Raw genomic sequence first — 26,768 nt, 5'->3', positions numbered from 1 at the left:
ATAAACTATGTACCTATTATAATACCTATATATTATATTATGTACTATATTATAAATAAAAATAAAATGCCATTCTTTGGTATAAGCGTACAAATTGAAAATGTATCGACCGATTTGTCCCCTTTTTTAATGTTTGTAATATTATAGTTCAAAAAACTATTACAAAATAAAAAGACATAGGTACAATATCGTGAAATGTATATATGTATTTGGAAAACAACGTTTTTTTGAAGATTGAGTAAATTAGATTTATTTTTAAATTAAATTTAGGTACAAAAAAAAAAGAAATAAGCATAATATGCAATTTCAACGGATTCTTTTTCAAACATATCAAATTATCATAAAAGTATAATTAAACAATATTATTAAGTTACAAACAACATTTTAAAATACTACTTAACTATATAATATTATTATACTCCGTGATTTATTTTGTAAAGATTTATCTATTTTTTTTTTTTTTTGTGTGACAAAATGTATCTGCGCGTATAACGCATATAATATATATATATATATATATATATAATATATATATTATATATAGATGCACCTATGAATCACGAATGCCATTAGCGCTGCGCGGCCGGGTCCGCTATATTCCGAGACTATTTTTTTTTGTAGCATCAACGAAAATAGTTTACATTAAAATCTCATGCCAACTCTACAACGTCGGTGTCTATACGCACATATAGGCATTCACACATTCACACATGCACACACACACACACACACCACACACACACACACACACACACACACACACCACACACACACACACACACACACTCACATACTGCCGTCGGTGGCCAATAATATAATTGTCACTATAATATTTATAGTAAACAGTCGTCGTTGTCGGACACTGGTAGCATATTATAGTTGTAGTAGTCCTCAAGGTACATCGGCACTGCCTGCGTCCGTGCGCGTTTCGTTAGAAAAAAAGAAGAAGTGCAATTAACCTAATCGTACTAACCACTGCCTTAATCGTTTTTTATTTTTTTTCAAAAACCTTTTAACGTTTTTTTTAGTGCTCTTCTGTGTTATCTGCGAGTGTCGTCGTAACCGTGCGGTTTCGTCGACGTACACTCGGATAACGCGAAATACGCGTAGGCGTCTATATAATGTCGTGTAAAAACTCGGTTTGATCGCGAGTTTCCTCGGGTCGCCCGGCCGCTGCAGTCATGCCCGGCACGTTGTCGTACGACCGTCGGCGCGTCGACGGCCGCGGTACGATCGGCGGCACGGGAGGAGGAGAACGCGCGCCGTGTCGTTATTACGCCACGGAAAGGAGGCGGAACAGGTATTCGTCGTTTTCCATCATGAAACTGTTCCGAAGGAGCAAGCACTGCGACGGCGACGACGACGACGATTCGGCCTGGTTCCGGGACGATCTGCAGCGCATCCGGCAAGCGTACCGGGAACAGGAACCGGACTACGCGGCGGTGACGCCGACGGCGGATCGTCGCAGGCCCGCGGCCGCGGCCACGTGGTCCAGGTGGTCCGGGAGCACGACGACCGTGTACAGTTTCGCGTACGTGGACGGAGCGCCGCGGGACGACGACGAGAGGACGGGACGAGACGGACGTCGCGCAGACGGCGACGACGACGACGACGTGGTCGAGTACATCGACGCGGCCACGCTGCCGGTGGCGCACCGGCGACGGACGGGCCGCGAGCGGTCGCAGACGCCGTCCGCCGGGACTAGTGGCCGCGCCGGCCAGACGACCGGGACGATGACGGCCACCAGGCGACGAAACAAGCGGATCGCTCCGCCTCCGCCGGCGGCTCAGATCGAGACGGCCGCCGCCGCCGCCGCCGCCCCGACTACGGTACAGCGACGCGCGGCCGGCACGATCTCCAGGAAAAAGTATAGGGCGCCTCAGCCGCCCGCGCCGCCGGCGAACGGGTCTTCGGAACCGAGGCCGCAGCAGCAACGCGGCCAGCAGGCCTGTCGTCGGGCGGCGCCGGTGCGACGGCGCAGAAAGGGTCCGGCGCCAAAGCCGCCCGTCGTACAACAGCAGCCGTCGCCGCCGCCGCCCGTCGCGGCCGTCGAGGCCGGTTCGAACGTCAAGCGAAAAATCTCTCAGTACGAGAGGGACCGGCTCATGGAGCGGGTGGACAAGATCGAAAAGCATTTTTTCGACAAGACGGCGGCGGCGGCGGCTCCGAAGGCGGAAACGGCGGGGGCGGCGGCCGTCCGTCGCCACGGGTTCGCCTCCCCGGCGGCGCTGTACACGGCCATGGCCGCCACGAACCTGACCGAGTTGGACAAACGGGCGGCCGAGATATGTCGGCAGAGGAACCAGCGCGGTTATCCGACGGCGGCCGCGCCGCTGACGGCCGACCACAAGAACGCCATCGTGTCGGCCGTCATCCGGAAGTCGTACCCGACGGCGACGGCTGCCGACGGGGTCGGACGACCGGACCGGCTGCAGCCGCAGCGGCCGACGACGTCCGCCGCGGCCGCGGACGACGAAAAGCGGCTCGTGCGACACAAACGTTTGGCGTTTTTCCAGCAACAGCGGCCGACGGGACGAGCGGACGAGCGGCCGGCGACCCGCACCGTCGGCAAAAACGCGGCGACGGCCGCCGCCGACAAGACCGTCGCCGCCGCCGCCGCCGCGGTCCCCAGCACGCTGTCGCGCCGAACGACGCAGACCGAGTCGGCCGCCGCGGCGGCGAAAAAGTCCGAAGTCGACGCGACACCCGCGACCGACGCGGCCGTCCGGACGGGCGGCGGTGGGTGTTCGTCAGCTGCAGGTACAGTACTTACACATTAATATCGTTTATTATCGTTAAGTACCTACGTAAGAATTCAGACCAAAGACGTGTATAATATAATACGGTGTCTCGGAACGTTTACGCGTAACATGATGTACTATTTTGGTTTCGGAAAACGTAATTTTCAAAACCTTCGAAAGGCGCGCGTGTTAAATGCGAGATAAAATCTGGTGCAACTACAGACAATGTGTTGTACAACAATATAATGTGTAGGTACGTCATTACGCTTAACGTTTTCGTCATTGAAACTCGGCGGCGTTAATACGATATTTTTCTTCCTATGTATTCTGACCGGGAATGATTTGCTATCGATTTTTATGTAAAAACATGCGTGGAATACGTTTAAATACGTATAACCGTTGTGATAAAATTAAAAATATATAAAAAAAACTTGACGAATTTTGTCAAATTTGAACTTCAAACGCTAATAAAAAAAAAATCGTGCCCATGTATTCTTATAATTTATGAATAACTATATAATAATAATAAGTCTATTTTGCCAAATTAATATTTTCATTTTAACGAGAACAAAAAGTACATGACGTGAGAAAAAAATAGTAAATTATAACCAGTAAAAATAGTACAATATTATAACGCAGTTAAATTTCATTTCAATAATATAGTCTCATTTCTAAAAAGCTAAAAGCTTGTGCTAGGAAGTGAGAGTTATATGAGGGACTTTATGTACAATTTTAAATTCAATTTTACAATATTATAATTTATAATGTATTACGAGTGGTTGTATTCTGTGTGACTGTGTCACAATATTGCATACACAAAATAAATAATGATGTCAAAATGCCATTTTTAAATTATAATTTGATTAAAAATTAATTAATTTAATACCAATAATATATAGTTTGTTATACGACAAAATTCCAACAAAAGTACCCGTTTAAATAAAATAAAATATATAAGCAGTTATATACGCGCGGGTGTATCATATAGGTATAATATATTATAACGTCATAGGTATGGTATTACACAAGGATGTAACACGATGCACGACGATTTGACGATTGACATAATATATTATGAAATAACTATTGTTCCATTTAATATGTTTTTATTTTAAATGATTATCCAATAGGTAATAGTCATATTGAAAATTTGAAGTTTAAAAAATATTTAAACAGATAAAAATACTTATTAAATTCGTATTGTAAGTCCGCGTGTGTGTGTATCTTATTATTAAGCATTTAAGTATCAAAGTTACGATATTATCGACAGTTAGGACCATATTCAATACCGTATATAATATACAACACTTAAAAATTTCAGACGTTCGGTTTAGGCTAAAATATAGGCTATACCTAAATATTAGCAAAAAAATAATTATAAATAAACGTATTATTACCATTAAAATATTAAATAAAATGTCATTTTATTAATCGTTCTATCTATTTATTAAAATTATATTTTAAAATGCGAATTCATGGGCTTACACACGAACTTATTCAGTGGAGCTCAATAAGTTTTTGAAGATTAAATGAAAAAAAATAGTGTTGTAATACGTACAATTTAATATATGGTTTTAATATTTTAAGACAAATAGACACGATTTTATTATAAAAAAAATAACAAATAATAATAAATAAAGTAGATACTTCATTTTTGGAGAAAATGGTCCTGGCACATTACATTACATTTTTTAAATTAAATTCACAGCATGGTGGCTGCAGAAAACACACACACATACACACACATAATTATTATATAATGTACTGTATCTATATTTTTTATCATTTGGTAACTTCAATACATTTTTAGTAATAAATAGGTACTCTGGAAAGCACCATTTTTCAAATCTGCCTTAGACCATTATGATTAATCACGTACCTATTAGAGTAAGGGTAAAAGTGACTTAAATCGTAAGTCATCCATTTTTGTACAATGAACAATTTTTACTTTTACAACGCATTAGTTATAAGTGTATTATGTTTGTAAATACAAAATGCTTTTACATAGTTTTAACCTGCTAACGCTCAAAATATTATTTTGGATATATGTGAAATAACGAATTATTTTATTAATATGTTACTTTTTGTAAAATACTTATTTATAAAAATAAAATAATACGTTAACTAGCTGACTATTTAAAGTGTATAAAAATAATTATGTTATCATTATTATCTTAAAAGCAAATATACAATTTAAAATATTTTTGCTATATAAATAGTGTAGACATGATAGTATATGCATGTAGCATGTTGAAGTTAAAGCCATTTGATGTTTTGTGTTAGGTAACAATTGGTTTTCATTAATAATTTAATTATAGTCTAATGCAGTATGTAATATAATTGATCATTTTTATATACGAGTAGCAACGTTAAACTAGGATTCCTCATAAAATTTGTACGCTAATTTTGCGAATTTCTTCGTTTTAAAATTTTAGACCTTTTTAAACAAATTACAATTTTAAAACTTTATGACGTCTTACGTAGATGTAAAAAGCGTTCATGAAATACTAAAATCATTTTTAAATTTTCCTGAAATTTTGGTGATAATATTAAATTGATATCGTTAATTTATACTCATTATTCAGGTATATTTAAATAGGTATACAAACAGTTTAACAGTATGTAGGTACGGTGCATCTAAAGGTTATTATAATTTATAAACAATTTTAGTGATTAAAAATTGAATGTGGTAACTTTTAACTACACTCTGAACGCGAATATTAATAATAATATAAACTATTAGAACATGTATTATTATCTATATTTTATAAGACTATAAATATTACACAAATACCTAGTTTACATATTCGAATATTTTTCATTGGTACTTAGTTTTTGTTTTTTTTTTTTAACATTATACAATATTTTATTTTGAAAATTACTTTTCTTTGATCCAAATTTTCATAGTAAAGTTTTGGCTGACACAAAACTAGTTATAGCACATTTTCACTTGAAAAATTAAATCACAATATTTCTATAAAAATATTTAGTTGATATATTTTTTAAAGTTTTTAGTTACAGTATATCAGTATGAACTACTTACAACGAATATTGTATTTTACATTTTTAAACCTAAGCTAATGAATTTGAAGATTTTGGAAATTTATACTCCAAAATACTTATAGTTCTTTATACAAATTTAAACTTTCAATGTATACAAGAAAAATTATGACTATGTATTGTTAATAATTGTACTCAGATAAAGGAATAACTAATGTGGGATTTAATGTTACATTTTTAAGAATTTTGGCCTTTTTTTATTGATATTTATGGAATATATAATAATATAGTTAAAACAAAGTCTAGCAATCAAAAATAATTAATTTGACTATGGTTGTACTTTTAAAAAAAAAAAAAAAAAGATAAAAGTTGCAATATTTTATAAAGAATCTTGCATTAAATTTTCAAATCTCAAGTATGAATATTAAAAACCTTATAAGTAGAGCTAGAATTTCTATGTATTTCATAATTTAAAAAACATCATTATAGCATGTAATTTTCAATATAATATTTACTAATTAACTAATGAGGTATAAGTTAGTTTCTGATTTTTATCTAAAAAATATTTAATGTTATGTGGAAATAAACATTAATTGTTGTTTTTGCATATTATGATAAATAAAATGCATATTGTAATGTGTAGTCAAATCTGATCTGATTATATCAAATACCTTATTTCTAAATACTTGTATACTTCTTTGACACATTTAATTATCACACTTTAATCAGCTTTTTAATTTTACGTTATTTCAATTAGGTATACATGACGGATGTCATATTCTTTTATTTTGAGCTAATCTAAAAACTCCTATATTTTATAATATTAGTATGGTACCTACATTGCATTAGTTGTCCGTGGAGTTAGCTTTAGTGGGTTTGTTCGGTAATGTTACTATTCTATTTTGAAAGAGACGTTTTGAAATAATAAATACTAATAAATATATAAATTATAATTAAGTAGGTAAATATTATTTTTATATAAATAATATTATCAGAGAAACCGATTAAATATTATTTTTATTTTTGAATTATTTATGTGACATTTTATTCTTGACATTTGGTTTAAAAATGACAATTTTTACCATGTCAGATAAATAGAGAATAGATGTAGGTATATATTATGTACTATGTATGTATATATGTTAGTGCTTTAATGCTATAAATACGCCACTGTGTATAATATATATTATAATTTTTATGTAATATGTATGTAATATATTATGTATGTTATATATATTATATACTTACCATTAGAATTAAGTATTAACCTTATTTGTAGTAAATTTTATCTACTACTTTTCAGACACTAAAAATTTGACATCTGAAGATAAAGATAATAATTGTTATCAGCAATTAATGGCCATGGAAATGCAAAGTGACCTAGTACTTCATAACGGCCCCTTTGAGTGCGCTGTGTGTTTATGTACATATGATAATAATGGCGTTGTGTTACGTGATTGTTTGCATGTATTTTGTAGGTATGAAAATACGATTTTGTTGTTACCTTTGCTTACCATTGTGTATTTATATATTATATAATATATATGATATACCTAGGGATGGGCAATAATATCTGTTTGAAATATGTTTGATACCTATATATGTAACATTACCTCGTTACATTTTGCAACTTGTAACTTGTAATCAGTTGGACTCCTACACAACTTTCATATTAAATCAAGATGTATTTCATTAATATTTTCATTGTAAATTTATTTCAAAGATACATTTAAACAATTGGTAAAATTATTTAGGTAGGTAGGTATCTATAATATGTTTTTATTCGATTGATCATACAATTTTATTAAGTAATATTTAATGAATAATAATAAAAAAGCGGAAAGTGGGTACCGTTCTGCTGTACATTAGGGGGTGGGGTGGACCTCGGACTAGGATAGGTTAAATTTGAATGCAATGATAGGTATCATTGTATACGAAAAACGATTCTGAACGAAGATGATTTGTCAACCTAGGATATAATTTCCAGTGGTTGGTGAAAAAGGTGATTTATGTTTTAATAGCCCGAATACACCAAAATTTAAGTTCTTTTATAATTATTGTAAGCTAAACTTATGAAAAATTTTGTATTAAATTTTTAACTCTTAGCTACCTATACAAACATTTTTATGAATTATACCTACAAAATAATTTGCAAATAATATTTGCATAATATTTTCGTCAAAATTTGAACTTCAAATGCTAATAAAAAAAAAATTGTGCCTATGTATTCTTATAATTTTTTTAATCACAATAAGAATAACATATGAGGAACTTTGTATAAAATTTTCAAGTATTTTGATTGGGCCGAAAAAATTTTATCGACACTTCAAAAAAAAATTTTTCAGAAAAATTGAAAATTTCAGTTGTCTATAAATAGCTCAAAAAAACTCAAAATGTTTTGTTATCATGTAAAGAAAATGCCAATCTAAATAACTGGTAAAATTTTCAAGTATCTACGACTTATACTTTTTGAATAATAACAAATATTTAAAATCGTTAGACGATAAATCGTTATCGTTACGCGATTTCGTAAAAATTTAAAATTCAAACGCACTTAAAATTTTTCTAAAATTGATGCTTCGAGTTTTCTCTTTAGATACTTGAAAGAAAACTTATAGAAAATTTAGTGTTGTATTTTCAATTCTTAGTTATTAACACAACAATTTTTATGATTTTTCAACTTCAAAATTACAAAATTAAAAATTTTCTCGTTTTCGACAGATTTCGTAAAAACTATAAACGCTTATAAAAAAAAATTATGACTAACGATTTTTAATTTTTTTTTAGCTACAATAAGAACAACTCATAAGGAACTTTGTATTAAATTTTCAAGTTTTTTTGGTCATCCAACAATTTTTTACCGACACTTCAAAAAAAAAATTCGCAAAAAAACGAAAATTTCAGTGGTCTATAAATAACTCAAAAAAAGTCAAAAATTTTTGAAAATTTAACTGTATATAGATAACACTAACATAAACATTTGGTGAAAATTTCAAGTATTTACAGTGATTAGTTTTTGAATTACAACCATATAAAAAAATCGATTAGGTCGTAAACTGGTTTTGGGTAAAAATTCCCGTTTTTCCGTAATTTTTTTTTGTTTTTCTCGATTTTTTTGAAAACTGTTGGAAAATGTTTACTTTTTACCTCTATAATAATGCACCAAGGATATTCACTTTTCCATCAGAAACCACCCCCGAAGTTTGAAATTGAAGCATTATTTCGACTAGTTATGCTGTACACAGACACACAAAAAAAAACATACATCATTGTAAAATCAATACATTCATCACTCCGTTCAGAATCTAAAAGAAGTCCAAATAAATTTAACTTTAAAAAATAATTAATTAGGTACCCACACAAAAGTTTGAGTTATTTGTTACTTTTATCTGATTAAAGTAGATATCTATTTATTGCTCAACCCTGGATATATATATACCTTCTATCGGTGTTGAGAATTATCTATGTAAGAATTTCTTATATTAAAAATACCTATCTAACATACATGGGCGTAACTAGACCTTACAGTTAGGGAGCTCAGGCCCTAGCATATTTAAAAGAAGTAAAATAAGTAAGAGGATCTGCCCTATCCCATATTTGTGTACCATTAATTATTAAATTATAATATTTTTTAATTCTTATACTGCAAAGTGTGTAAAATGAGTTGTGTGGATAAAATAAATTATACAAAAGCGGTATATTGAGGTAAACATTAAATGATTAAAACGTTATTAATTATTATTTTAGATACAAATTCAAATTTAATTTCCTTAAAATGTTAGTGAAAGTTAAAGGATTTTTATAAGCAACATTATTACAAATACACTAGCCATTACAGTTTAAGCCTCCATTTAGTATTGGCAAATTTATTTAAAATATTTTCTTTATTTAAAACCTTTAATAAATTTCTTTCAATAGCTATAACGCTAGATAAATTAGAGAATCGATTTGGTAAGTAACATAGTTGACCTTATGAATAAGTGTTTATTCGACGCGTTACTGAAAATGTTCTTTCACGATATGCTGTAACTTGTTGGAACTGAAAGTACTAAATATAAAATTTTATATAAATTTGGGAAAACAGATTTTTAACAATATTCCTTAGCCGCTTTAAATTATCCTGATGATTGTTAATATTTTCCAGTTGATTATCATTTCGCAACCACAATTATTTTGGATATCAATTCAATTTCATTAATACAATTTAATAAAACCTATTTATGTTGTAAAAACTTAACGACATACATACGTCTTATACAGAGTCATCGCATACAATAATAATAATAATAATAATATTATAGTTTGTCAATAACCAAAAAAACTAAATATTTTTTCAAGATGTTAATAAAAATATGTATATATTTTTTAAATTAAAATTTTAAAATGTAGTTACCATTGGCTGGATTATAAATTATGACAGGGCGTGGGGGCTAAAAATAAAGTTAGGGCTTAACCCCCCCAAGCCCCCAATTAGTTACGCCTATGCAGTACTACATATACTTAAATTTAATTCATGTTCACTGTACAGTTATTACTTATTATATTTTTGTACTCAATTTTCGGGGTGCTTGACGATTTTGTGTTATTTAGGCTTTGTCTGCAAATGACGATCGATCATTCGAAAGCCGAACAAGTTGAATGTCCTTACATAGATGATCGGTACTCTTGTACCGGGGTATTGCAACACCGTGAAATAAAAAAGGTACCTTAACCTTACTTTACCAATGTCATTTTTAAATTGTTTTCGGTACCTATACATCAGCTATATTAGAATTATATTATAAATACATTTTTCGCATAGATATTGGACTCTGACGAAAAGTATGAAAGATTTTTGCAAAGGTCAGTAGAACGAGCCAGACAGTTGTTAGCGAAAGAGCATAACGGTGGATCATTTCAGTGCAGACGACCCGACTGTCCTGGTTGGTGTTTGATTTACGATAAGAATAACGTCTTGGAATTTAAATGTCCTGTTTGTGGGACAGTAACGTGCGTTCGATGTGGTGTAAGTATTGAACAAGTCGACAAAGTTTAGTATTCTGAAAATACTATAGCTGCCACAGCGCCACTAAAAAAACATGGTTGCATAGGTACTAGTTGAGGCTTATAATTTAAACGATAATATATAATGTTATTTTTAAATTAAAATAAAATTGTTTTTATTAACTTACTATTCCCTGAACTACTGAGGTATTTTACATGATTACGGTTGCTTTTTTATAAAATAGTTATATTTTTGACTAAATCTATCAATTTTGTACAATTTAATTGGTATCCAGCTTGTTCTATGAATTAGGAAAAACAAATGAAATATTCATATCCGCAATTCATTATTTTTATTATCACTTTTTTTTTTAAATGCAATGTTTCAAAAAAGTATTTATACAATATAATAATGACAATCAGTTAAATTGTTTAAACGGATATTTTTGGTTCAAGAATCTAGGCAATACTCACTTTTATAAAAATATACTCATAAACTACAAACAATATTTAACTTTAATTTGACTATAGATATATTGTAATATTATTAACATATTTAATTATTTTAGTCAATTCATACACAAGGGAGAGGATGTAAAAAGTTAATTGAAACAAATGACGACGATTGCACGCTTGAGGTAAATCCATTTTATCTAGGTACCTATATTTAAATATTAATTTTTGTGAATTTGTTTATAACTTAAAGAATCTTATTGATCGCGGAGATGCTATGCTGTGCCCAGGATGTAATACAGTTCTGTCAAAGCAGCAGGGTTGCGATTGGATTAAATGTGCGGTATGTTTTATGGAGATTTGCTGGGCGACTAAAGGTCCAAGATGGGGACCTAAAGTAAGTTCAAATTAACACATAATTTTATTATTTATAATTATTATGAAAATTTTTTTCAAAATAAATAGGTATTAACCTTTTTATATTTGATGTCCTTAAAATATTCATGTTTGAATCGGCGAAGCAATAGAGTTCTATGTTCGCGTAAAGATCTATGAAACTTTTTCCTATATGTATTATTTTAAGTTAAGAAAATCAAATAAAATACTTTAAAAAAATATATACCAATCAATTAATAAAATAGAAACAGAAGCCATACATGGCATACCTTTATGGTTTTACAATTTATTACAATCGTTTATAAATGTTATTTAATATACATCATGTATGGAGTAAGGACTTAAAAATAAAAAAAAGGTCGGCAAGTGGGTACCGCTCTGCTGTACATTAGGGGGTGGGGTGGACCTCGGACTAGTGTAGGTAGGTTAAATTTGAATGCAATGATAGGTATCATTGTATACGAAGAACGATTCTGAATGGAGATGATTTGTCAGTCTAGAATATTTAACGTTAGATATAAATACAAACAATTTTATGAATTTTGAACTACAAAATAATTTGCAAATATGCATGATTTTAACGAATTTTTGTCGAAATTTGAACTTCAAATGCTAATAAAAAAAAATTGTGCTATGTATTCTTATAATTTTTTAATCACTATAAGAATAACATATGAGGAACTTTGTATACAATTTTCAAGTATTTTGATAGCGCCAAAAAATGTTATCGACACTTCAAAAAAAAAATTCTTAGGAAAATTGAAAATTTCAGTTGTCTATAAATAGCTCAAAAAGATTCAAAATATTTTGAAAATTAAATCATGTAAAGAAAATGCCAATCTTAATAACTGGTAAAATTTTCAAGTATCTACGACTTATACTTTTTGAATAATAACAAATATTTAAAATCGTTTGAGGATAAATCGTTATTTAACGCGGTTTTGTAAAAATTTAAATTTCAAACACTCATAAAATTTTTTTGTCTGAATCCGGTAGAGTTTTTTATACAGATATTTGAAGAAAAATTTATGGAGAACCTTGTACCAAATTTTCAAAACTTAGTTATAAAATAAAAATATTTTGCGATTTTCCAACAACAAAATTACTTGCAAATTTTCGCAATTTTGACATATTTCGTATAAATTCGAACTTTAAGCACTTATAAAAAAAAAATTGTGACCAACGATTTCGGATTTTTTTTTATTACTTTAGGAACAACTTATAAGAAACCTTGTATTAAATTTTCAAGATTTTCTGGTCAGCCAAAAATTTTTTATTCTTTATTTAAAAAAAAAATACTTAGAGAAATTTAAAATTCCAATTGTCTATAAATAGTTCAAAAAAAACTCAATATTCTTTGAAAATTTAACTGTGTACGGAGAGCGCTAATATAAATATTTGGTGAAAATTTCAAGTATTTACATCGATTAGTTTTTGAGTTATAGCAAAATAAAGTTTCGATTTTGACGTAAACTGGTTTTGCGTAAAAAATCCCGTTTTCCCTCATTTTTTTTAGGGGTTTTCCCAATTCATTTAGAAAATATTGAAAATTTTTAACTTTTGACCCCCCAAAGTACCAACTAGATTCAATTTCCTTTTCAAAAAGGGACTTAAGTCAAAAATCGAAGCATTTTTACTGCTCTCCAAATGTTGTCGACAGACAAAAAAAAAAAAAAAAACACACATCATTGTAAAATCAATACATTCATCACTCCATTCAAAATCTAAAATATTAAATATATTTAATAATAAAAAATTTGAGTTTAAGAAATAATTCATAAGAATTGTAATAGGTATATTAAAGAACCTATACATATTTTACAATTTGTTGCACCTTATTTTATGTGTGGGTTAGGAATCTCAACTTTTGGTTCTTAAATGCTAAGCAATATTTTAAATAGAAAAATAGAAAAAAAAATATAGCTGTTTAAGCTTCAATTTTGAATGATATAATTTCTAAAAATAATGATTTAAAAAATTTAAAAAAATTATTAAGTCATGTTTTTTGTAAGTATATTTTGCTTTTAGCATATGAAATTATATAGCAGAAGCTACCAACTCATTATCAAATACATTAGTGTATTACATAAAATCTCATAAATAATAAACAATAATAGATAATAACACTATTGTAAGTTGTAACCGTGTGAACATTTATTATTTTTTACTACCTCATATCGCGTACATTATATAATTTCAGCTATTTTTGTTTCTGGCATGAATTGATTATCAAACATAGATATTATATTATTTAATTATAGTATTTTTATTTTGTATAAATCCGTTATTTAACTAAAACCAATAAGAGCTTTTAATGGCGTAAACATATAATAATACAATTGTCATTATTTTCCCTTTAAACTTTAAATATAATGTACCAATTATTTGTTTCAGGGAAAAGGAGATACTACAGGAGGATGTAAGTGTGGCATACCACCCGGAAGAAAATGTCACACTGACTGTAAATATTGCCATTAAGTATAAATGGATTTAGTTGTACAGTGTACTTAGAAATTAATTTAATTCACTGCTTGGAAAGTTCCTAAAAAATAATTAGCTCACCTCAAAAAAGGAACTTTGTTCATTCCCATTTAGGCTTGATAAATTATCCTATCCCTTTCCTCATTCCTAATATACAAAGGAACATAATATTTCGTTTTTTATTTATTTTTTAGTTATATAAATTAAAAACGATTTTTATTTCTTCTAATTTTTAATTTTGTACGAAGATTTTCGATGTATAAACTGTGTGTCTGTTTCACTGTATGCACTATGTTATTTCTAATGCAATGATATTATGGCTAATGTTTTGATAATTTATAACAGATAATTAGTATACAACATTTAATAATAAAAATAATTTTTGTTTAAGCAAATCAAAATAACCAAGTTCAATCATTAAAAGCGATCCTGTAATTTTTTTTTTTTTTATATGGACCTAGACGTTATTATGTTAATGTATCAGACTGTAATAATATTTATTACTGTACCTACCTACTGAAAAAAAAATGTTGCGTGTTGTTGGAATAAATAAATATAAGTAATGTTCAAATATGTTTACTCGAAATGTGTTTTAAGAAATGTGTACATACATAAGTGATGTAAAGGTGCTTATTATAGCTACCTATGTGAAATTACATCCCAGTTGTTCTTAGTTTTAGGCCTATTTAGATTGTTCATAGTGTCTCCTGCCATGACGTGAAATGGGTGTTTGTGTGGTAGTAACTACATTAAGCAGAACTCACTGTAATAAAAATTTAATAAATGCCTAGGTAATAAGTACAAATACAGTGAGTTCCGATTAATGTGATCACTGGTTGATAGAATCAACCTTTTATTAGAATCAAAAATGAAAATTTCAAACCAAATCGTATAATATGTAGTTTACATAATGTCGTAAATGTTTTATAGAATCAACCAGTCGATAGAATCAAAATGACCTGTACCAAAGTGATCACGGCGGAACTCACAGTTACACGATGATGAAAATAATAAATTTAAATTCCATAAAATAGAATTTTCCAACTTCTTAAGTACTTAGGTTTATAAATTAAATACATAAAGATAAACAAACTGTTAGCATTACCTTGGGCGACACTAGTACGTTCGTCTTTATATCGCTTGTCCAGACTCGGCGGCATTTAGTAGCTTCGTTGTTTACGTTGTGACCGTGTGGCGGCGCGTGTGGCCGCTGTGGTTTTTTTGTTATGATTCCGCCGTTATCAATTATCATTGCTTTAGAAGCGTTTGAACGTTGTAAGTAGTTGATGTTATTTTATTCTTGATTTAATTATACAAAGTTGTATCATAACCACTGACAACAATTTACGTACAATTTTACACTTTTTCTCAGCATGTCCAATTTTTAAACATATAATATATGGTAGGTACCTATATGAATAAGAACAAATGAAATAAAAATCGTTTTTCATGTTTTGTTTTGCTCGTTGATTTATAAAACCGAATTTAATAATAACAATTAACAGCAAGTTGTATTTATTTTTAAAATAATATTAAGTTGTTAAATTTAATAATATCATGGTACCTACACTATTATATTTCCAATATTTTGTATGATATGATTGTTTTTGAATGTTGGGTCACAAATGTGAGGATATTACGATTATTCACGAACACTGGAACGATTGAACCTATCGAGTAAGTGTTTATTTGTCTTATGATACGTTTGGTTCTTATACATCTATATTCTTTTGGAATACAATACAATATATTATTTTGAATAATTATGTATAAAATAATCAATTAATTAGGATACTTATAGTCAATATCTGCTGTATACTTTACTGTTATATTTTACTGATACCATACCTTATATGTAATTAATTCAAAATTTTAAAAATGATACCTATGAACCTACACGACAAAGTCATTTTAGATTTGTTAGAATATGAGAATATTTCTAGATAGGAATAGAAAATATAGATAATGATGAAAAAATATTCCTAGTGACAAATTTGATCAATTATTGTATTGTTTTGATGATTAGGGTAAGTCGACAGGTTCAGATGAAAGGTATGTCTCCCGGGCTTACTTGAAATAGAGGCTTACAAAGAAAAAAAAAATGTTATCTTATACTAATTGGCATAATAGATAAAATAACTTAAAAAATTAAAAATTAAATTATTTTATTTATTATATAAACTAATTACTAAACTCAACTAAAGTCATTTGTCTATAATTTTATTAAGACCCCTGATAATTGATTAATGTTACAAGATATTTTAAATTACCTTTATGTAATTTTAGTAGAACTGTAAAAGTGTAAAATATATTTTGACAAGATATGTCTTGTATTTCAGATGATTATATTTTAATATTTTATATTTTATAGAATAAATATCTAATATTATTCAAATTTATAAATAAACTTAATTATTCTATTAATAATTGATAGATCAATGATTGCTCACTCATCTCAAATGATTAAAACAGTACTTTGTAACTCATGTATTTTTGTACAATATGATAATATTGTAATTATTTGAAAAACATTATGTTTGTGATGTTCTTCGTTATACCAGATGGTCTTGCCATGCTGAACTTGCTGATTACTTATTAGTAAATTTCTACACATAATTGCACATCAATGCTTTGTGAAATATGTCATATATAGGTGATCAAAAAATTATAAAATACCAAAAGTAATGTTAAAAAAAAAAAATAAATAATTAAACTTTTGTAAAATTATAAGGCAGTAGGTACATGTGATCCATTACATTTATATTTATTGAAATCTTTTATTTTTAATTTGAGAGAAAACAGTACATTGCATGAAACCAAAATCACTGAAATTTATAGTAGGTACTTATGCTGAGTATGGTCTTGAAATATTTTAACTATTTTTATCTTCAATTTTATATTTTTACTATTAATCGTATAATAATTTCTTTGAGTTTATCATGCTATTAAAAAATATTGGGCTTGAATGCTTTTGAAGTTAAGAAAACTAATAGTTTGGTCTATTGTAAATTAATATCCCCTATTGTAATATTAATATGTATTGTAGGTAGGTATTACAAAGAATCAGTTGTAGATGAGTGCGTAAAAGGGTTTGCTTTGTATATTTTACCTCTATTTTCTTATTTAACTAAGTAATGTGATTCATACTTAATTCATTACCAAGTTTAAAGATTTTTTATTTTATAACATTAAATAATTGTTTTTTATGGTTCTACCGAAGCTTTTTTTCTGATTGTAATACATAATTATTGTTAATTAGTTACTTACTAGCTAAACATATGACAGAAATGTAAGAAAAAATATTTTAGTTTTACTATTAGGGTGCTCAAATCAATACTTAATGTCATCATGGTTTTAAGCTAATTCATAATAAAATACCTACCTATCTTTTATGAAAAAGAATTGGTATAACCTCCATTATATTCAACACTGCATTATAAGCATGATATAATGCTGGTTTTATAAGTTCAGTTAGGGTTATTGATGTAATTTTATTTTAAAGAATGTAATCAACAAGTAGTTTCTATGTAGGTATCGCTAATACTAATCAGCATATAAACTAACATTTCAGTAGTTAGACTTTCAATAACTCCAACGGCTAGTTTCATTCTACATATAATCAGTTTCTTATAAATTTCTGTAGTTTTTCATCGCATAATATTTATGTTTTATGGAGTAGCATTAAACATAAGACTACAATGTTCATTATTTCTTATCAGATCTTAAATTTTGAAGTGAAATAAATATTCTTTAAAGAAACTTAGTTCACTATTTACAATCATTTATATATGTTAAATTATGAATAGATCTGTAACTATGTAGTTCAACAAAATATAAAGGTTACATTAATAATAAACTAAAATGCTATAGTAAATTATATACTATAAAATATAAAGCTATTACCTGAATTTTTATAGGTGCTTTAGAGAAATTTTATTTAAATGTTTATTAAGTTGAGTGTTTAAGAAGAGTTTAAGAATAAACTAAACAATTAATTAGTAGCTATTTGTATCTATTTACATTTCATTTTTATATGATTTTTATGACATTGGTCCTACACATCTTTAAAATGAAAAAAAAAAATTAAGACACTGGAATTATTGTAATAGATATTCCAAATTTTGATAATAAAATAACACTAGAATTAAATCCACAATCTTATTTGTTCCTTTTATCATAAATTTAATTTTTTAATAATGCATAGAAATAAATTATTAAAGGAATATTTTAAGCTAATATCACTTAGGTTAGGTTACTAGGTTAGGGTTCTGAATAGTATAAATCTATAGTTAAATTTCATAAGGAATTGCAATTTTTCATCTCCATATTATATAATAATATTATTTACTTATCATAATGAAACACATTTTAAGCTATTCATATCACTATAACTTTTTCATATCATTCTTCGATATTGACTTCTAATTTCTAAGTTATTAATAGTTAATATTTTAGTAATATTTTATTATATAAAATATGTTACAGTAAGAGATGTTAAATTTATATTAATGTTATAAACCAAACATTATCGTTTACAGTTACCTAATAATGAATATTTTGCTATGTTTATAATATTAATTACTAAAGATTTATGTTATTCTAAACAATATTTTTAGTTAATTGTGTTAATTTTACTTAAAGTTTTGTATTATGATCTGTTATTAAAAAGTAGATATGTAAACAGAGGTTTCACTACACTATAGTTTATAATATCTTTACTTTTCAACAAAAGATGATGGCTCATCGAAACAGATCATTTTGATATTGTAGGTAAAATGGTTTTTATTAATTTTACTAATTAGAATGTGTATAAATTGAAGGTATTAATAACAATAATTTGTTTTTCAATACATACACTAATATAAGTATAATATGTTAAAAACATAAATTTATTAAATATTTAAATCTTTATTTGACTATACAATTAATTATAACATTATCCAAACCTACAATTTTAACAATCATATTAAAGTAGAAGGATTTTTTAACTCTAATGAAAATTGTTAAAAATATATATACAAGGTATTGTGATTCATTAACAAATTGTCAATACTATAAAAATAATCATTTTATTTTAATTCTTTTCAACTATCGTTGTATCTTATCAGCAAAAAATACTATACATTAAAACTTGCATAGTATGCAAATACCACATCTAAATTATTCAAAAATACAACATTGTTAATCCATTTTAAACCCATACTCACATGTAATTGTAGTATAGTTTGTTCTGCTTTACTATCAACAGTGTCACTAAATTCTACATTGAGTTGATTTAATAAACACAACTATACCTCAAATAATTTAAGACAGGACACAGGTATACATCAAACCATTTACAGAAATAAAGTTTAAAATATATACAAACAGACCTAGTGATTCATACTTAGAAATATTGCAATTTTGGGAGTATAATTTATGTCTCCATTAAAATGTAAAAACCAATATTTCAATTTTATTAAAATATGATTAGGTAACAAGTGGAGATTTTCAACATTTTGTATTATCTTTTTTATTGAAGACCTAAAACAAAAATTATATAATATATAATATATAATATATATATATATTATATATATATAAATTCATTTAGTACAAATATTATATAAAATAAACAGTAAAAACAATTTATTGTTTGTTTTCATATTTAATAATTATAAATTCATACTTTTCCTCATAATATTATATACAAAAAAAAAAAAATGTCGGCAAGTGGGTACCGCTCTGTTGTACATTAGGGGGTGGGGTGGACCTCGGACTAGGGTAGGTTAAATTTGAATGCAATGATAGGTATCATTGTATACGAAAAACGATTCTGAACGGAGATGATTTGTCAGTCTAGAATATTTAACGTTAGATATAAATATAAATAATTTTATGAATTTTGAACTACAAAATAATTTGCAAATATTCATGATTTTGACGAGTTTTTGTCAAAATTTGAACTTTAAATGCTAATAAAAATTGTGCCTATGTATTCTTATAATTTTTTAATTACTATAAGAATAACATACGAGGAACTTTGTATACAATTTTCAAGTATTTTGATAGGGCCAAAAAAATTTTATCAACGCTTCAAAAAAATGTTTTCAGAAAAATTGAAAATTTCAGTTGTCTATAAATAGCTCAAAAAAACTCAAAATATTTTGAAAATCAAATCACGTAAAGAAAATGACAATCTAAATAATTGGTAAAATTTTTAAGTATTTACGATTTATACTATTTGAATAACAACAAATATCAAAAATCGTTTGAGGCTAAACCGTTATTTAACGCGGTTTTGTAAAAATTTATATTTCAAACATTCATAAAAATTTTTTGTCTGAATCCGGTAGAGTTTTTTTTTACAGATATTTGAAGAAAAATTTATGGAGAACCTTGTACTAAATTTTCAAAACTTAGTTATAAAAGAAAAAAATTTTACGATTTTCCAACCACAAAATTACTTGCAAATTTTCGCAATTTTAACATATTTCGTATAAATTCGAACTTTAGGCACTTATAAAAAAAAATTGTGACTAACGATTTCGGATTTTTTTTTATTACTTTAGGAACAACTTATAAGAAACCTTGTATTAAATTTTCAAGATTTTCTGGTCAGCCAAAAAATTTTTATCGTTATTTAAAAAAAAATACTTAGAAAAATTGAAAATTTCAATTGTCTATAGGTAAATAGTTCAAAAAAAGTCTAACTGTGTATGGAGAACGCTAATATAAACATTTGGCGAAAATTTCAAGTATTTACATCGATTAGTTTTTGAGTTATAGCAAAAAAAATATTCGATTTTGACGAAACCTGGTTTTGTGTAAAAAATCCCGTTTTCCCTCATTTTTTTAGGGGTTTTCCCTATTCATTTAAAAAATATTGAAAATTTTTAACTTTTGACCCCTCAAAGTACCAACTAGTTTCAATTTCCTTTTCAAAAAGGGACTTAAGTCGAAAATCGAAGCATTTTTACTGCTCCAAATTTGTCGACAGACACAAAAAAAAAAAACACACACACATCATTGTAAAATCAATACATTCATCACTCTGTTCAGAATCTAAAACAAGAAAAAACATTTGCATTTAAAAAAGAAAAAGAATGATTTTAACTTAAACAAATAACTTTTTTCTCGATAATTAAATTGAAGCATATTATGTCTTGTATTATATGATATTGATTGCTTATAGCAGTGTTATAAAATTATTAATTATTTTTTTTAGTATTTATTAGATTATATACAATTTGATTGTTTAAAATGATTCATCTATCAGTTGTAAATAATTTTATTTTGTTCCCCAATGTAGTTTAAATCTGAACAAGTTCCAACAGTAGCATACAATATGACTTTTTAGTGAGTTTTGTAACAGATTTTCCTAAAACAGAAAAATATCTTGTATAGTGCAACAGCAAGCTGATATGACATAAATTTTGCAAGAATAATACCTTTAACAATTCTTGTAGGCAATTTTTTTTTGTAATAAGGCCTTTTTCTAAAATTGTAGGTTCGACGTTTTTGTAAAGTATCTGCCTCTCTTCAGTGGACTTGTAACAAGTTGGCTCAAAATACTCTATACTCGCCTAGCAATAAGAACGTACCGGGTGATGGACCAAAACAGGTTCACCGCGCGCAGGTCGTGGCTAATGTAGGTATATACATATGGTCGGCTAACTATGACAGGATGCGGTGGGGAACCGGTCCGCCACCTGCATGACGAGGTGCGTTCTTATTCCGTGACGAGTATTTGTAGTAATGAACCATGAACATTAGAGTAAGGACACCGATCTATACAAATAAAAGTGGGCCTTGATATGTAGCATTCGCCAGAGCGCGCTGCAGAGCACTAGTCATACTGTTGTAACATTAGAAAGAGGAAATAACATGATATTTTGTTATTTTATCCTAAACTATTCAACTTGTGAATAAATATTATAAAATATAATTTAAAGAGCAGATTTGTTTTAATAAAAACAATACAAATTTACATAAAAAGGTCTTTAATATATATTAATTATTTGAAATAATAATAGTGTATCTAGGACTAGGTACTAAAATTTATTTGTTCCTATTATATAGTGTATTATTTTATTTAAGATTTTTCTTATTTTTATATAACTTGGTCATTTATATTTAAACTTGTGTTAAAATGTGTAAAGTAAAAGAATTAGAATATGAACCTAAATTTTCCTAATAAACCTATAAAAACAGCTTTTGGTTTTGAAAAATAAATGTAGTTATGATAGTATTATTTTTTTCATGCTATTGTTTGATTGTTTGAACTTAATTTTCTTCTCTAGTAATTATAAATGATCAACTATTATAACATTATAAATCATTGTAAATTTGTAACCAAGTTATATAAAAATAAGAAAAACCTTAAATTAAATAATACATTATATTATAATAAAATCATAATATATTATGAACAAATAAATTTTAGTACCTAGTCCTATAGATACACTATTATTATTTCAAATAATTAATATATTAAAAACCTTTTTATGTAAATTTGTATTGTTTTTATTAAAACAAATCTGCTCTTTAAACTATATTTTATAATATTTATTTACAAATTGAATAGTTTAAGATAAAATAACAAAATATCACGTAATTTCCTATGCTTCTCATGTTACAACAGTATGACTACTGCTCTGTAGCGCGCTCTGGTGGAAGCTACAAATTCTGGACCAAGTTTTTTCGGTATGGTCGGTTATGATCGGTGTCCTTACTCTAATGTTCATGCAATGAACTAATGAAATTATAAAATGATACTTTATATTTATTGCTCACATGAAACCATATAATCGTACATACATTTAAAAAAGTATATAATTAAAATAACAATAAATTAGAGAGTTATTACTATATTATACTAATTGCCGTGAATATTATTGACTATATCCATGGGATTGGGATAAGAACTTAATTTATCGCACTTAACATCAATAATTAGAGGAACAAAAATGTGTAATACCTTCCAAAAATTCTGATTGGAGATATTTTTTTTCAAAAATCTTTGGTACAGCGTCTGAGTGAAGTAACCTTCTCTTCGTATTGAATTTTTAAATGTTTTAACATTCAGGCTCAAAATGAAAGGAGTATGTCTTACGGTATGTTAAGTTTACTGGATTTGTAAGATTACATATTGTGTTGATCCATAGGTGTAAAAGGATCTAGGACATTTTGGTGTGGACGTTTTGGCATGAAGCCATTTTGACGTGAAGCCGTTTTGGCGTAAATGTCTCAGGTTATATATAGTATAAAATTAAAATAAATAAAATAAAATAATTTATAATTATTTATTCAATTTAAAAAAATTTAAAAATACAATTGACAATTGATAACTGATAATCTTGTTAAAAAACTTCTTAAAAATACATTATTATTTTAAAGAAATATTATGTACCACACTTCTTAAATATGTTAAAATGTCTCGTGTATCTGCTTCTTGAACTATTTTTAATAGACGTTTGTCTGTGTCAATATATTTTTTAAGCTTTTTGGGGGGACTCTTTCCTGATTCAAATTGAAATAAATATGTATCTCTTCCAGCTTGAATCTTTTTTAAGCACGTTATAAATGACCATAATGTAGGATGAACCATTCCCATTTCAACATTTATTCTACGGTTGGCAGCCTCAGCATGATTATTTTTTTTGTGTATACCATTTAGTACTTGCTTGTATAAATTCCAAATTGATAGTGGAAATCTAAAGGTCTCCGTCCACATCCATTTTGATTTAATCTTCCGATATAATTATACAAATGCAATTGCAATTATCATTTTAACACGAATAGAAAAATCTGCATCGTTATTATATTTTGATATAAGATGTAATTCGCCAATTTTTTTTTTTTTTGAAAATTTTTGTGAGATGAAAGAAACAACCATAAATAATAATATTTAGGAAATGTTTTTTCACTGCATTTATAACAGCTAATTCAAAGTCTAATGCAATTGATGTAGGATTTAACCCAGGACATAGATTTATTAACATTTGAAAAAGTTTTTCATACGTTTTTGTATATTTATTAGGCAGTAATGTATATAAAATAGGGTGTACACCATTTAAATATTTGGCAAGTATGACATACACTTGAGTAAAAAGTGAGGGTGAAATTTTAAAAGTCCTATCTCCTAACCATGTCTTAAAGTTTCGTAGAATATACAAATATCAACGTCTTCCAAAAATTAAAATTCTTTCTGCCCCACATCCACTATCAGCTAATAAAAATTGTTCTTCATGCCCTTCAGAAGGTGAATAACATTTTTTACACTTCAGGTATTTCTAAAGTTATAAGATTCTTCGGTGCTTCAAGTACGGCTTATATATTCTTTCGTTTTCTTAGTACTTGTTTTTTTAATGCGTAATTAGATTGAATTGCTCCATAAAAAAATTATAACATACCTAATAATTAATAAGGACAATAATTTAATCTATAATAATATTATGATGTTAATTATAAATAGTACTAATAAATAACCAATAAATCTTGAACTATCACAATTAATTTCCTTATGGGATGTGTCATTATGTGTCATTATGTCATTATGTGTATTAATGTGTCATATGGGATGTATCTTTAAATAGCGAATTGTAAAATATTTTGCTAGATAATTGTTGCGTACATAAGATAGTTTGTACTTTTTACCTACATAATTAGGAAATATAAAGATTATGTGTCAGTGGCGGTTTTGGATGTATTTTTTTAGTGAGGCGACTTCTGCATTACTCCCCTTCCCTTCATAACAAAAATTAAACTAATATTCAAATCGGTTTCATTAGGCTCTGTGACAATAGTAATGGTTTATGATTATCTATATCTATATGTGTTGTTGATGAATCTGCCATTACGGCTGCGGGCTGACCATAATAGGTACCTATCATATATTTTTAGTACTCAGAGACTATGAAAAATGAGCCTCACGATGATCATTGCGCTTGCGCAATTTTACTTATTTAATAGTCGCATGCATTCGCGTACTTACGCGCGCGTGTGTGTGTGTAATTAATGTACACAAGTAACAATTCAGAAGCGACGTTAAACGGTGCCTCTCTGACGTCATCGAAATATTGCCGCCGGCTAAAATATGAGGGTTTGTTTACGTAATAATTATTTCTCACATTTCTTATCGGTTTATCACTATTTTTGGTAATAAACGCGGAATAATATTATACAAAAGTTAAATAAATGATAATTCATATTATTAAACTTCGTAAAGAAGAATTTTTTTCAAATAAAACTATAAATACGTTAAAATTGTTAGCGAAATGTGTGCTATCGGTGAGCTAAGAATTATAGTTTTAGAGTATTTTTTACTACTACATTTTAAGTGAGGCACTGCCTCACTTGCTCCACCCTCAAAACCGCCACTGTTATGTGTATAAAATGTTATGTGAGATAAGAAAGGTCCGACCCGCGGTTTTCGGTAATAGGCGAAATAAAACGAAATAAAGTAAAAATAATATTAATAATTACGACTTATTTAATTTAATTTAAATTACAACCTGAGCTACCGTATTCGATAATAATATAATAAATATTAATATTGATAATTATAATCAGTGGTGTATTGCTAAAAATATTCATGGGTATACGCTTTCTATATCTTCTAAGTTCTAAGTCAATGATATTATAACTAAAATTAAATCAAAAAAAATTTTTCTCGCTTCGCTCGAATAAAATAACAACTAAATTATTTAATCATCAGATTACAATTAATATATAAGTATTTTTCAACAACTAACTCAATGAAAAACATAAACACATTAAACCACAAAATGCCTTTTTATTTTAAATATACTTTTTAAATTAAATATATTATGGTCTTTAAAACCAAAATAGTCAAAATATGCACTAAAAATATTGAGTAGGCATTTTATCCCAAATATTGAGAATTGTATTTTGTTACTCACATATCACAAAATTAACTATAGAAACTACAAAGTAGGCAAACTAATTGAATGTTTGATTTACTTATGACAAATTTGTCTATTTTAATTTAAAATATAAATTTCACAAGATTCGTGAATAGTGCTCATACTCAGTTGTAGCTCTCGTACAGTTTTATCACTTTGACCAACGAAGAACTAAAAACAATTAGTTGGTATAGTAAATTAAAACAGTGTTACTGACTGCCAGTAAACTTAGGCTGAGGCTATACATGGCATTTCCGTCGAATTGAAAATGCGTTGGTTTATATCGGAGTAGCTATACACGACGAACGTAACACGCCGAGTTTTTATTACTTCGGCGTTAGTTCGCCAAACGCAAGCCGAGCGGCGTTTTCCGCCGCGGATTAAAACGCGGCGTATAACGTCCATCATGTATAGCTACTCCGATATAAACCAACACATTTTCAATTCGACGGAAAACGCCGTGTACAGCCCAAGCCTTATTGGTAACTGATTGGTGATTGCTGTTTCTAATAATTATATAGACGATAGTTTTTCTAAATAATTTTAATAAACATTGTTACAAACATGTTACAAAATATACAAACGATTCAGAATTGAAGTACGTAGAATATTTTATCCACATAGCCACACACAATTATTATACATGTATTATACATGTATACATAATTATACATAATAAATAATAATTATTAATATTATACATTTACAAGTCAAAAATAGTCAAAAATAGACATAATAACGATTTATATCGGTGTCTACTATCTAATATTGGTAATTGGTTCTCAAAATGTGTTTTGATAATCAGCTA

At 28.8% G+C, this 26,768-nt stretch overlaps 2 protein-coding genes across 2 annotated transcripts in view; both read left to right on the top strand.

Annotated features, from left to right (window-relative positions):
* Positions 1 to 814: 814 nt before the first annotated feature.
* LOC114131976 (E3 ubiquitin-protein ligase lubel-like) lies at positions 815 to 14,633 on the top strand. The gene is made up of 7 exons (XM_050206398.1): positions 815 to 2,760; positions 7,045 to 7,219; positions 10,332 to 10,443; positions 10,543 to 10,746; positions 11,294 to 11,362; positions 11,431 to 11,574; positions 13,968 to 14,633. The coding sequence occupies exons 1-7, from the start codon at positions 1,182 to 1,184 to the stop codon at positions 14,049 to 14,051; spliced, it is 2,367 nt and encodes a 788-aa protein (XP_050062355.1). The 5' UTR covers positions 815 to 1,181; the 3' UTR covers positions 14,052 to 14,633.
* A 229-nt stretch (positions 14,634 to 14,862) lies between these two features.
* LOC114131992 (regulator of G-protein signaling 12-like) overlaps positions 14,863 to 26,768 on the top strand; it is a 32,027-nt gene continuing 20,121 nt past the window's right edge. The window contains exon 1 of the mRNA XM_050206399.1: positions 14,863 to 15,731. The gene's annotated coding sequence lies outside the window, so the exon portion shown is untranslated. The remainder of the gene's footprint in view (positions 15,732 to 26,768) is intronic.

Source organism: Aphis gossypii, chromosome X (genome assembly GCF_020184175.1).
Source record: "Aphis gossypii isolate Hap1 chromosome X, ASM2018417v2, whole genome shotgun sequence".
Taxonomy (NCBI): Eukaryota; Metazoa; Arthropoda; class Insecta; order Hemiptera; family Aphididae; genus Aphis; species Aphis gossypii.
This window is presented reverse-complemented; position numbering and strand designations above follow the sequence as displayed.

Bases quoted from the DNA above. Each gene is read 5' to 3' on its own strand.
- LOC114131976 (XM_050206398.1), top strand. From the start codon at position 1,182: ATGCCCGGCACGTTGTCGTACGACCGTCGGCGCGTCGACGGCCGCGGT. The intron at 2,761-7,044 runs GTACAGTACTTA...ACTACTTTTCAG, and splicing joins TGGGTGTTCGTCAGCTGCAG to ACACTAAAAATTTGACATCT. The intron at 10,444-10,542 runs GTACCTTAACCT...TTTTTCGCATAG, and splicing joins AACACCGTGAAATAAAAAAG to ATATTGGACTCTGACGAAAA.